The 14550-nt window shown below is 47.0% G+C and overlaps 1 protein-coding gene across 4 annotated transcripts in view; it reads left to right on the forward strand.

Annotated features, from left to right (window-relative positions):
* LOC135241602 (FERM domain-containing protein 5) overlaps positions 1-14550 on the forward strand; it is a 94727-nt gene that overhangs the window by 73392 nt on the left and 6785 nt on the right. For all 4 annotated transcript variants that reach the window (XM_064312122.1, XM_064312124.1, XM_064312123.1 and 1 more), the window contains exons 5-13: positions 4170-4267; positions 6295-6418; positions 8702-8789; positions 9309-9397; positions 9951-10014; positions 10657-10748; positions 11672-11746; positions 13028-13096; positions 13247-13353. In XM_064312122.1, coding sequence (XP_064168192.1) covers positions 4170-4267; positions 6295-6418; positions 8702-8789; positions 9309-9397; positions 9951-10014; positions 10657-10748; positions 11672-11746; positions 13028-13096; positions 13247-13353 — 806 coding nt within the window. The remainder of the gene's footprint in view (positions 1-4169; positions 4268-6294; positions 6419-8701; positions 8790-9308; positions 9398-9950; positions 10015-10656; positions 10749-11671; positions 11747-13027; positions 13097-13246; positions 13354-14550) is intronic.

The following is a 14550-nucleotide window of genomic DNA, read 5'->3' on the forward strand; positions in this document are numbered from 1 at the left end:
AGCTCAGCTAATGGATTTTGGAGTGATGGTGCGACGGTTGTGAGAAGGTGCTCTGGAGGAGAGCGTGTGCTCTCCCGAATTGATGGCGGGCATGGCAGCAACGAGACAACGCTTTTCTGTTGCATTTGAAATTCTTCCCCACTGTTGAGGAAAATGAGGTTTGCGCTATAGGGGACTTCTGCACCTGAGAGAAAAAGAATATGAAGAGGCTTAGAATGGGCCTGCGTGCCAGGAACTGGAGCGGGAGCCATTTCCCATTATTCAAATGTCTAGCTGTTGGCCGGCCGAGCTCTGATTGGCCAGCCCCTCCGGCAGTACAGCAGATAATCAGCGTTTGTCATGTGCCCTGAGGCGTGTGAGATGGAGTGACCAGCACAGTGATGTCGGTGGCCCTGATGGAGTGGGCCTGTATTGGAAGGGACTCCACGCCTTGTGTAACCCCCATCCCTGTAATCCCCACTCAAACATCCCATAAACCCAAACCACCCGCACCCTACAAACTACCCCGTACTGCCCCAAACAGGCCTGCTCCCAATGACCATTACTGGGGCCAAGGCAGCCCAAAAATGAAGCACTAAGACAGTGTCCTGCTCAGACAGCTCCCCTCTTTCACCCTACATGTCTGCCACACACACACACACACACACACGCACACACGCACACACGCCCAAAGCTATAGACACAGTACTTATTTATCTTCAATTCTGAATTCAGGGCCACCTGACTGTCTCACAGTAGGGTAAGAGGCAGCAGTCATGTATATTGATAGTAAAATTAATGGGTCTTCCTGTGTTGCCTGCAGCCATATCTCCCAAAATACTTTATACAGAGCAAAGCATAAAGAGGAACTTTCAAAGTCACAGCATTGCTTTACTTACAGTAGCTCCACGGCCACATTCCTCACAGGGAACACGCAGATCTCTTTCATAATGTGCCTCTCCTTCAGCGAAGACTGCAGTCATCAGCATGGCCCTATAGGTTCATTGAATTTGATTGACAGGGCTAGGTGGAGTGCCTTGGCTATAACCAGAGCAGCAGAACACTTGACCTCCACTTACTTGGTGTGGTAGAACCAAACTGCGCCTATGTTACCTCTCTACCCCACTCCCCACAGTTTTTTCACTAAACTAAATTCAAACAAGTATCACAGTCTTTTGTTTTTAAAGTGTTTTCACTGCAACTGCTTACCCCTATAAAACCCAGTAATGCAGAAACAAACAAGTGAACTCAAAAGGCCATTTTCCTTTAGATCTTTTGGCACTTTTAAGTCAGTATGCACTCTGTCGCGGTGAATTACCCAAAATGAAGCTGTTCATTATTGCATCATTAGGAAGCCATCCATTCATCCCGACAGCCTGTCATTTTTTAAAAGCAGAGGTGGAGCTGAGAGTATGATTGACGTGCTGAGAAGGTCTGAGCAGCAGCAGTCTGACCTCACCTGATCGCACTTGTCACAACCTTGACCGTACACGACCCCACCTAGCCTCGCCTTACCTCACCTGGCCACACCAAATCCCATCCTAACCATTACCTGTCACCATCTGGCCAGACCAGTCTTCTCTTAAAGTTACCTGATCCCCCCCTTCTTGCTTTGTTACTCAGAAACACCTGTGGCCTGTAGCACTGCAGTCTGGAGAGGTTACTTTATATGCCATGAAAAGGGGTCTGATCCAGTAATACTCTGCTTGTGGCCATAAGCTAACACACTGTCTCTTTTGGGCTACAGTTACTTCACAGCACACACACCATTCCTGCTACTCAGCTTACACACACCCGCTCACCCCTCACTGAAGGGGAAACCTGCCTTTGAATGGACCATTCCAGCGCTTAATCTGCTGGCTGACTTTCAGCGGACATCCAGCCAGCCCTATCCACACGAAACGTTGGCGTCCGTTTATAACAGGATGCAAAAATATGGGACAGAAATGGACTCTGGCGAATACAGCAATAGCCATTTACCCGCCGTCGCCCAGGGAGACAAGAAAGCCCGTAATTGCTTTTTTGCCACATATGGCTCCTTAAGTGACACACCATTAACTCCTGTAGCCGTGGCCTAGTTTTTAAGTCGGGGAATATCACCTCTCCCCCCCGCCGTTGGGTCCGGCGGCTCTCTCTGCAGGCGAGGCGGGAACAGACGGAGCAGAGACCCATTTCTCCACTCCTGCTGAGAAAATATTCTGTGTGTTGGGGGGTATGAGAGTGTTGGGTGTTGGCGGGAGGGTGTCTGGGAGAGCTTGAACACTTGGGTCCACAACATTTATGTTGAACTCATTCTGCTCATGAAAGGACTGTGCAATTTCTGTCCCGGTCAACTGGCTTCATTTGCCCAAGCAGCTTAACAGTCTTCCCAAAATGCACTGCTGTGAAATATTTCTCCTGTTTACACTGTAGGGAAGTGTAATCTTGAACACCTGATGTGATGTCAGCAGTTGTCAAGCTTTTGTCAATGAAGAAGGAAACATTAAGGACTAATGTTGGTTACTTTCATGCCCGTTTCTGTAAACTGGAATACACATTTACAGATAGGAAACATTCATTCTGGGTTCTCCGAGACTGTGGTCATTGACTAACATTGATGGTGTTTGTGCTTTAATTTCCTCTGCACGCTGGGACTGAGGGAATAATGCTTTTATAAAAGTCCTCCATCGGGGAAAATTATTGGCACCGGTAATAAAAAAAACCTAATTTTGTATCTCAGTGCTGCTTTCATCTGTGCTGCGACTAAACATTTTGATGAGGAAATTTCTGAAAGGTAATTAAACTACAGACGCAACCCATGCCACTCTACCGTGACTTCTTTGCACTTTACAAAAATTGGGAAAGCTTGATGGATTGACGGTGCAAAGATGATGTTTGGCTTGGAGGTAAGGGGAACAATAAGGAAAGATGACAAATCAATTTATCACAGAAAGAAAACAGAGGATCATCACAAACCTGCCATTTTAAAAAGCATTTATAGAAAATCATTACACAGTGAAGCCCTGCCTAGTTTGCACTTTGCAGCACTTGCATTAACATTGCTTAAGATACGAAAAACGGTCGCTGTTTTTATGTGCCTTTTCTGACTGCGTATGCATCCTTACAACAGGGCCCACAAATCATATTTGTCAGTCCGTACTTTCATTCATGACGTGAGTGGTGACAGAGCACATTTGATGGTGTTCTGTATCAGTGTGCTGTTATGCGGGAACTTAGACTGGAAGTGTTACTCATTAATTACATTGTTCGTTTGTGTACTGAGTTGGTGATAAATGAGGTGGCAGTGACAGACAGGAGCTTGAGGCCTCCTTGGCACCCCGGGTGACCCTGTGTTAGTTTTTCTCCTTGTACTCTTTCCCTATGATGCTCTCTGTTCCTGTTTCCTTCGGTAGGTCTCTTTCTGATAACAAATTCAAATAGCTTTATTGCGAGTCTTGCATCTTTAAATAATGCAAAACACGCAGTACTACAGACAGAATAATTAAGATGCAGCTATCTGACAGGCTGCAGGGAGGAACAGTGGCTGCAGGCCTCAGGGTACCATTTTCAACTGGTCGTCCTTTTAGGGTCTTTTTCTTCTTGACCAAAAACACCTTCGTTTCATCACAAATATTACCTCATCAAAATTAAACATTTAAGCCCCAATCTGTTCTGTTTTTAAGTTACATTTTACTTGGTGTACTTACTCTCTGTAACTCTTCACAAACTATGTTTAACATCTTCACTTCGTCTTCACATGCCACAATAGGTAGATACATTATTTGTAAATGAAATGAAAGTCTTTATGAATAATTTGCGTAACACGTTAAGCAAAATGCTGTTTTCGTGTGATGCAACACATGATTTCACCTGCCCATTGGGTGAACCCAGATGATTCTGCACAGAAATATTATATTACATAAAATGATTTCTTGGATGTTATTCTGTAATAATGAAGGATTACAGATGCTTCACAAAGACTCTAGGAATATATTCTGTTTAAAGTGCGACCTTTTTTTGAGTCATTGCATGATTGAAGAAGGATGTTAGATTAGCACAATAATCGTGTGCTGGAAAGAAGCCCTTATCCTTGGGTGCATATTTTAATACATAATGTGTGCTGAATATAGGTTCGGCCTTCACACTCCTGAAAGTCATCCTCCAGCAGGGTAGTGTGTGTGGAGCGCTGTAATCTGGTCTCTCTGCTGCAGATATCTAGTCTTCCTGCAGATCAAGAGAGACCTGTACCACGGCCGGCTCCTGTGCAAGACGTCGGACGCCGCCATGTTGGCCGCCTTCATCCTGCAAGGTAACGGGGACTGATGAGCTGAGTTTAACGGACAGTCTCATTACCCAGTACTTACTGCGTGCCTACTGCAGCAGTGAAAGGGGACTGCAGCATACCACTGACTGCTCCTCTCCTCCATGCACCCTCTTAAAAGAATTCCCATCCACTGTGACTGTCACAATGATCAAACTTAATGAAGCGAGAGAAATGGTAGTGTGTGTGTGTGTGTGTGTGTGTGTGTGTGTGTGTGTGTGTGTGTGTGTGTGTGTGTGTGTGTGTGTGTGTGTGTGTGTGTGTGTGTGTGTGTGTGTGTGTGTGTGTGTGTGTGTGTGTGTGTGTGTGTGTGTGTGTGTGTGTGTGTGTGTGTGTGCACGAGCATATATGGTGTTATGTGATATTACGCTCTGTTAGGCCAGACTAACGATCTATGTGTGGTGTGCACTAGCCCGGATACCGAGAAATAGGCAGAGCTTGCGTGACCAATGACAGACTTAATCAAAGCAATCACAGCATTTTGCGAAGGAAAGCAAAGCCTTTTGATTGGTTCACAGGAGCGTAGTCGCTGACATTTAACGGGAGCCCCACACCTTCACAGAGCCCCACTCTGCTGTCGGTAGCCGCAGTTCCTCATTAGCGTTCTGCCGACTCAGCCGAATTGAAGACGCGCCCCTTTGTCGCCTCGCTGGAGGCAGTAACCGTCAGGGATGCCTCGTGAGCCCCAATGCAGCATGAAAGCGCTGGCAAACAGCCCCGGGCCAGTTCACCACGAGGGCTCCACTCAAGCAGGCGCTAACGCCATTCAGCTCTGTGAACGGGCCTGTGCAGCTCACGCATGTGTGCATGGCCTCACGTCACTGCTCACATTCCCCATCACAGCGATGCTCACATTCCCCATCACAGCGATGCTCACATTCCCCATCACAGTGATCCTCACATTCCCCATCAGAGCGATGCTCACATTCCCCATCAGAGCGATGCTCACATTCCCCATCAGAGCGCTGCTCACATTCCCCATCACAGCGCTGCTCACATTCCCCATCACAGTGATCCTCACATTCCCCATCAGAGTGATGCTCACGTTCCCCATCACAGTGATGCTCACATTCCCCATCAGAGTGATGCTCACATTCCCCATCAGAGCGATGCTCACATTCCCCATCAGAGCGCTGCTCACATTCCCCATCACAGCGCTGCTCACATTCCCCATCACAGTGATCCTCACATTCCCCATCAGAGCGATGCTCACATTCCCCATCAGAGCGATGCTCACATTCCCCATCACAGCGATGCTCACATTCCCCATCACAGTGATGCTCACATTCCCCATCACAGTGATGCTCACATTCCCCATCAGAGCGATGCTCACATTCCCCATCAGAGCGATGCTCACATTCCCCATCAGAGCGATGCTCACATTCCCCATCAGAGCGATGCTCACATTCCCCATCACAGCGATGCTCACATTCCCCATCACAGTGATGCTCACATTCCCCATCAGAGTGATGCTCACATTCCCCATCAGAGTGATGCTCACATTCCCCATCACAGTGATGCTCACATTCCCCATCACAGTGATGCTCACATTCCCCATCAGAGCGATGCTCACATTCCCCATCAGAGCGATGCTCACATTCCCCATCAGAGCGATGCTCACATTCCCCATCACAGCGATGCTCACATTCCCCATCAGAGCGATGCTCACATTCCCCATCAGAGCGATGCTCACATTCCCCATCAGAGCGCTGCTCACATTCCCCATCAGAGCGATGCTCACATTCCCCATCAGAGCGATGCTCACATTCCCCATCACAGTGATGCTCACATTCCCCATCAGAGCGCTGCTCACATTCCCCAGAGAGTGATTGTGACACCAGATCGAGATTGTGGGCGGTAGTTCATGCCCTGTTCTGTAGGGTGAGTTTTGGAGCGGACACCTACAAACAAGGACATTTTTATTTGTTTGACTTTAATGTTAGTAGCACCATAAATTGGGGTTAATTGAGGATTGTCTCTGTGTTCACCCCCGGCTCTCCTGGTCCCCTCCCCAGCGGAGATCGGCGACTACGACCCCGGGAAGCACCCCGAGGGTTACAGCTCCAAGTTCCAGTTCTTCCCCAAGCACTCGGAAAAGCTGGAGCGGAGGATCGCTGAAATACACAAGACCGAGCTGATGTGAGGCCACGCCCCTTCCTGCGGTGGTGATGCGCTCCTTCTGCACCTCGCTAATTTCACACACGCACGTGCATTTTGGAAACCTCTCTTCCACCACCAGAAATCCTCCCCTGACCCAAATTAGCTCCTAATAGCACATAATTTTATCAGCCCTTTTATACAACACTGCTTCTTCTTTGTTTCATGAAGATAGAACCAGACACGCAGTAGAAAACCCCCTGAAATTGAAGTCAGGTCGCTGCTGCAGAATGTGTACCTCTGAGCGCTGCAGACGCAGAATATCGCTCCTGTCTGAAGCCAGCGTGTGACGCACAGCAGCAGTCTAGACTCTGGCACACGGGCACAGGTGGCGCTAGCCAATGGCGTGGTCTAACAGGTGCTCTGGGGAGCAGCGGAGCCCCTCCCACTTCGGCGGTAGCGCGTTGCCGTAGCGCGTTCTCCCTCTCGCGTACCTCGTTCATCAGCGCCCTCATTAGCGTAGCTTTCCCGGCCTCGCTCCAAGAGCTGACCCCGCGTCCCCCTCAACACGCGCCAGCCGAACAGGGAGTGCGTGAGTCTCTCGGTCTTTCCCTCCTCCCTCTCTCCCCCTCTCTCTGCCCCCCCTCTCCCTTTTTTTCCTCTATTTCCCTCCCTCTCCCCTTTTCTCTCAGATTCTGATTCAGACATGTTGTTTAGGCAGGGCTCTACACTGTCACACATTGAATGCAGTAGTGAATGAATGGTTACAGTAACCTAATGGACAATAACTGACTCATTTAAAGTCAGTTCAGGTACTTTATTTGCGAGACATACAGTAACTGCCCATTACTAAAGCATAACAACAAATGATGAAAAACAAATGCAAAACAAGAAATTGCTTAGTCAAATCTTGACTACGATATTATTAACATTTTCTTTCTCTCTCCCCCCCTCCCTCCTCTGTTTCTCTCTCACACCCCTTTTCTCTTGACTGATCACAATGATAATTATGCCGCCTTCAAAACATTTGTTCCCTAATGACCAGCTGCGTCGAGTCCGTTGTGGCAGTTGTGCTTAATGGAGGCCTGGCTGCTCTGTTGGCTTTGCCGTTGCTTCTGAAGGCTTGAATGAGACTCCTGATTATTCCCCATCTATGGTCCCCATCTGCCGGGCTTTCCTGTAGCAAAAAACAATCCATAGCAGGCTGATGGAGATTTTGACCTCTGCTTTGAATAAAACGCTGATCTGGAGACTCCAAACACGGTGTCATTCTGTCCTGTAAAAATATGAAAAAAGAAGAAAATATTGGTCGTGTTTTATTTTTACGTGACACTGCCTACATGAGGGATTCAGAAAATGTCTTAATTCGGCTGCATGACCACTGGCCTCAGCACAAACACTTGATAGAACAGACTGGTACAGTACCGTACATGTGGTATTGCCATCAGTTTGTAGTTCATCAAAACACGACAGGAGGTCCTAAATGTTTCCTTGTGCTGTGCAGATACATTCATTATATTATATGGAGCTGAGTGTCTAATCATCAGTGTCCAGGGTTGGGCCATCCAGGTGATATTGAGCTCAGTGGACTGAGCTATGCACAGTGCCTGTTCTTAAACTGGGCGGGGACAACGCCTGCTGCTGAAAAACCTGTGCTAAACCCAGACCATGGACACAGCTGCCAGGTTGGCTGGCCGTTTGAACAAAATAGCGCCAGGACTTTGCCAAGCGTTCACATCACAGCCCTGATCCTCTGCTGCCCTCTTGTGGTGATAACACTATCCTTTACTCCTTTCTGAAGGCTCTTTTAAAATCCAGTCACGAACGCAACGGTGAAAATGCGTCTGAATGGGAAAATATACATTTGGATGGCTAAGACTTAGCCTGCAGGATACCTCCAGTTTTGCATCATCGGTATCTGCAAATGCTTTGAGTAAATTAGCCGTGTGGAGCCTTTGGCTTCTCCCATCTATCGCAAATGCAAGGGAACCTGACGTCCCCTGCAGCCGAACAGCAGAGACCGTGATGCTACAGCTGATTAAATAAGATCCTAAATTTCTCTGCAGCATTCATTTCAAAAGGCTCTCAAGCCAACTGGCTGGTAATTATCTACAATCCCCAAGGAAACACACATTTTTGCTCAAATGTTTTAACTGAAAAGATGCATTTAGAAATTTATGCTATGAAAACCAAAAACCCAAAATTGCCTTTCTGTCCCCCAAAAATTGTAAGAAATTAATAATAATGCCACACATGGCGAAATGGGTATTTTTACATATATGTTTTCAAATACACCAGTGTAATAAATGCTTGTTTTTTTACCAGAGGACAGACTCCCGAAACGTCCGAGTTGAATTTCCTGCAAAAAGCACAGATGCTGGAGACGTATGGAGTGGATCCTCACCCATGCAAGGTTTGTCGGTAAAATGTTAAACATATTCAGATTCGGCTTGAACAGGTGGCCCAGATGTTGACTGATGCAGACCAGCTTAATTGGCGAGGTGATGTCAAGATCAGTGAATCTTCACAGATGCTATTCAGGTCCCACCTAATAGAATGACCTGTGTGTTGGGCCTGCCTTGTTCAGCCAGTCTTAAATTTGTCAGATAATACACCTGTATTGAAATGAGAGAATGGCCTGTAAATGTAGGTTGTACCATTGATTGTTACTAGTTTGCCCTTATGTAACACCCTCATGGACTGTATGATGGACTGATTGAGTGGGTGAATGACCTGCTACTTTTGAACGCTCAGCCTTGGTTGCATACATTATCTCAGTTTAGAGCACGGTTCTCCCTGGGCGATGAGGCCAGACGCTTGACTGGTGAAGGAGGTCTGTGCGTTGCGTCATTGTGAGGCTTCTGGGTCCTGTAGCACGCTCTGACTGTCCGATGGCTTTCCGCCCGTCTGTCTCTCGCTGTCTCTCCCTCAGGACGTGTCTGGGAACCCGGCTTTCCTGGCCTTCACACCGTTCGGCTTCGTCGTGCTGCAGGGGAACAAGAGGGTCCACTTCCTTAAATGGTGAGGGGTGCACCGGAACGCTTTCTGTTAGCCACGGCCCCATTTGCGCCGCACGTAGCCAGAGCAAAGACTGCACAGGGCTACAGTGTAACCAATCCTGCACTTCTGTAACTGGTAATGGCAATGCTGCCCATGTACAATTGACTCACTGCTTACTCCAGCTAAAATCTTGCACACAAACACACACGCACACGCAAACAGGCATGCAGACAATTCTTCTCAGACCTTCTTTTATACTCATGTCTCAATTTGCATCATCTGCAGTATATATGCAGCCAATAACATTTTTTTCACCAAAATGAATGTAAATATTAAATAAATTTATGGAAAGCTGTCCTAGGTCAATGAAAATGGTTAACCGCACATGGTGCTGATATTGTTTCTCACACACTTGCCAATGTTGATTTACCACTAAACATGGTGGATCATGTACAACATCTCCCCACCTCCAGAGCTGCATCGCTGTCCGTCTTATTTCTGATTAATATTTAAAGACTTAATCCCAGAGGGTGATGCCTTGTGGGAGCTGTAATTCTCTCTTCTTTGCGGGCAGGACTGAGGTGACCAAACTCAAGTTTGAAGGAAAGACATTTCATATATATGCAAATCAGAAAGAGGTGAGAGCTTAAATAAAAAACTATATATATTTTAAATTGTGGAATCACACATGGAGCTGTGAAAACCATCTTTTTTTCATTATTTATTATTTGAATGTACTATAGCCACACGTTGAATTTTTTTGGGCTGCTTAACTACATATGTATCGAAGTGTGCATTTTATTATTTACATTTTTACATATTGTATGTAGTGGGGAAAATTTGTATTCTGTATTCATATGCACTCATACACTCGTATGATTCTGCACATTCCAACCCCGCCAAAAAATTTGTACCAGATATTTTTTGAAACAGCAACTCATCTGTCATCAGAACTTCAGTAGGACCATGTTGACATGTCCAGTTCCCTACCGCCTGCACCACACCTCCACTTTGATAGTGGGTTTGCTTGCTTGGGACAGCCATTGGTTGCGCTCTCTGACTGAGACAAATCCGACCAACCAGCCCAGTTCCTGGAGATCATCCCATAGGTTTTCATTTCAACCCTAATTTTACACACCTGATTCTACTCAATGAAATCTCCAGCTGTTGAATGGGGTGTGCTTTGTTAGGGTTGTAGTGACGGTACAGGAAGGTAGATCTCCAGGCACAGGGTTGGTTGCTATGCTGTAAGCCCTGCTCTGGATTTCCTCCACACGCAGGACAGAAAGATCATCCTGACGTACTTTGCTCCGACGCCAGAGGCCTGCAAGCACCTGTGGAAGTGTGGCGTAGAGAACCAGGCTTTCTACAAGTGAGTCTGGCACTTTAGCTGTGATACATGCCTCATTACATTTCTGTTACCATCCACTCTTACTTACCCTTACTTACTGTATGCTGGGCCAGACCAGCCCCTCAGGCAATTTAGATGTTAGTGTCTTGTGATACATGTTATATATCGCATATCCCTTCTCAAACACACACTCATACACACACACACACCATAGCACATTGTTGTAGGTAAGGTTCATTTTTGGCAAGTCCCCACACCAGTCCCCCCCATATGATGTATGGTGTGTTTATATTTCTAATCTTGTATTATTTCTGTTAATATTTCTGCATTGAAAATGTTTCACTCAAGGCAGAGTAGCACTGAGAAATAAAAGAAGACAGGGACTTGTGGGTAATTACAGATTTTATCTCCTCCAGCTAGATTTATTACTTCTATCTTTCCTTTCTGGGGGGTTCTGCCATAAAACCGGGAGCGATGTGGCCTTTCGCTGGTCTCTTCACAGAACTCGATTCTAATCAATATGAAAATATCACTGTTTATTAAATCACTTGAGCTAGATGGGCTAGATGAATGCGAGGAGCTGGGTTATTCATAGAACTATGGCAGACAGCCCTGCAGACTTGGGAAAGGGAGGCCGTGATTGGCTAATACGCTGGAGTAAAGTGACTGGCTGAGGGTTTGAATGCTCCCGGTATGTCATGGGGGTGGGAGTGCAGACTCAGGGCAGGGTGTGTGTGTGTGTGTGTGTGTGTGTGTGTGTGGGGGGGGGGGTGTCTGTTTGCCGCAGGGCAATCCCTTCATCCCTCCCCAGTTCTGCACACTCTCTGGTGTGGTAACTGCGGAACAGCTTTGGGAGTGCTGGGTTGTGATTTATTCCTCTTTTTCTCTTTTTTTCCTTTTCTAACTCTCCATCTCTGTCCCTCTCTGTCTCACCGTGTTCGCAGGCTGGAGAAATCCAGTCAGGTGCGGACGGTGTCCAGCAGTAACCTCTTCTTTAAGGGGAGTCGGTTCCGATACAGGTAAGTAATGACAGTAAGTAGAGATTGCAGCACATACTTTACAATGGAAGAACGAGAAACCAAACAAGGAAAAAACTGCAAAATTTGATGCCCTTCCAAAAGAAGCACTGTTAGAATTTAAAATATCCAGTTTGAAGAACAGATCTGCTGTGTTCAGAACATTGCCTTGCTACTTGTATTAAAGAGTCTTTAGCTGTTTTGGCTCTTCTCAGAAATGCACCAGGTGCCCACAGACTGCTGGTCATGAAGATACAGGTCACCTGCAACTGAGCTCTCTTGTTCCGTGTGGCGTGTAGTTTGGAAAACGGTCATGTGCTCCTGGGCTTGTCCATTGCTGGTGCTTGAACTTGTGCTGCAGTGTTGCTTGGGATGGCAACATGTAATAATTTGTGAGACACAGTTGGTGACTGTTTGGGAGGTGTAAATTGTGTTACATTTTATGTTTTGTCAAATATTTTGTACAATATATCTGCACGTGAAATTATACTGCATTCTCATGAATGCAGCGGCTAGGATTTTGAGTATTGTGGAGGGCTGTTTTTTACTGAAATTACTCTACGGCCACTTGGTTTGTGGTGAGCTGCAGTCCTTCCCGGAGGACGGTGATTGAATTTGAGAGTTGGGGTTCAGAAGGTTAATCTGATCTGAGTTTCTATGGACTGTGGTGATCTCTCCTCAGGTGCACTCTGTGGCATTAAAGCTGTTTCTCTGAGCTGGCCAGCTGCTGGTGTGTCTGACCAGAGCTCAGTGTAGAGATTCTGATTTGTCTGTGAATTATCTAAAAGGAGGTGCATTGTCTCTGTGTTAGGCAGAGTTATCTGAATCAGTGGGTTTGGAGACTATGGTCTGTTTTTGTACGGTACTTGAACTAAAGTGCAAAGGCCTGTTATCACACAGGTCGTGTTCCCTTGTCTGTGTGTTACCTCACAGATGATGTTTCCCTGTCTGTGTGTTACCTCACAGATGATGTTTCCCTGTCTGTGTGTTACCTCACAGACTTTTACCTTGTCTGTGTGTTACCTCACAGATGGTGTTTCCCTGTCTGTGTGTTATCTTAATGAGTTTGATAACTGCTTGTTTACTGAAGTTTTGCTGTCTTCTCTCACATTGAGCTGAAAGTGTCACAACTCTGCTAGGCAGCTGTTAGTTCTGTGAGGTTTTTCTCTCCTCTCTCGATGACTGCGCGTCTGAGCTGTGAGTGTAGAGTTTCATGTGTACCGTGAGTTTGAGGAGAATCTCAACTGTTTTGCTGATGAAATTTGTGTCTTGATTCTCTTACAGTGGCCGAGTCGCGAAAGAAGTGATGGAGCAGAGCGCGAAAATCAAGAGGGACCCCCCCGAAATACACAGGTGAGAGCGGGAGCCGTAACGTTGGCTCGGAGCCCGGCGCTGGTCCGTAAGGACAGCGCGTGGCCGCGTCGTGATGCTCACACCCGTGCTCCTTTCCGCTGAGCGGCCGCTTGCTGCGTGTGTGTGTGTGTGTGTGTGTCCCCTCCGCAGGGCCGGCCTGGTGCCCAGCAGGAGCTGCCCCTCCATCACCCACGGCCCCCGCCTGACCAGCGTCCCCCGCACCCGCCGGAGAGCCGTGCACATATCCATCATGGAGGGTGAGACCACCGCACCGAAAATGGTGGTGGGGGGGGGGGGGGGGGGGGGGGATGACTTCTGGTTTCTCAGATCTTACGGTGATTTGTATCTGTTGTGAAATGAGTATTTTTCTGATAAGTATGCCTCCTGTTGAATTGCACTCTGTATGAGGCATAAAAATTGCCTTTGAAAGTGTGCCTGGGGAGTACTGCTGACTACCGCTCCTTTATTCATAGCCCCTCCTCCCCTCCCCCCTGTCGCCCGCTCAAATCCAAACTTGCAGTCAGAAGGCGAGATGTGACCGTGCCAAGCAGGATTTAATCTTGTTCTCCCCGGCTCTTTCTTTGATGGGGATTTATTTCGGTTGTGTACAAAAAACACAGTGTAAGCACGGGTATTAAAAACTGTCACATCATCAAGAGGTGTAAAATGAATCCCTTCCCTTCAGAACGCGAGGTGTAATGGAACTGTGTCAGCACTTAATGGAGAGTCGTGTCCCTCAGGACGGCCTCCTCTGCGTCCTTCCGCTTCGCTTCTCTGGCTGACCTGGCTGACCTGGCTCAAATGTGGCAACCAGGGCACCCTTCCCCCCCCCTTTCCCTATAATCACACTACTCAATATAATTCAGCCTGCTGTGTCCCTACAATCACACTACTCAATATAATTCAGCCTGCTGTGTCCCTACAATCACACTACTCAATATAATTCAGCCTGCTGTGTCCCTACAATCACACTACTCAATATAATTCAGCCTGCTGTGTCCCACAATCGCATATCAATTAATTCAGCCTGCTGTGTCCTACAATCACACTACTTAATATAATTCAGCCTGCCGTGTCCCTACAATCACATCTCAATATATTCAGCCTGTGGTCCTATAATCACACTACTCAATATAATTCAGCCTGCTGTGTCCCTACAATCACACTACTCAATATAATTCAGCCTGCTGTGTCCCTACAATCACACTACTCAATATAATTCAGCCTGCCGTGTCCATACAGTCACACTACTCAATATAATTCAGCCTGCTGTGTCCCTACAATCGCACTACTCTATTTAATTCAGCCTGCCGTGTCCATACAGTCACACTACTCAATATAATTCACACCCCTCTGTCTCTCCTGCAGCAGGGATGATACTCCCAAAAGATCTTATGTCATTGGCTTTTGACCTGTCATTAACCATGCTTGTTAAGTATTTTGGCATGGTTGAC

The sequence above is a fragment of the Anguilla rostrata genome, chromosome 16, assembly GCF_018555375.3.
Source record: "Anguilla rostrata isolate EN2019 chromosome 16, ASM1855537v3, whole genome shotgun sequence".
Lineage (NCBI taxonomy): Eukaryota > Metazoa > Chordata > Actinopteri > Anguilliformes > Anguillidae > Anguilla > Anguilla rostrata.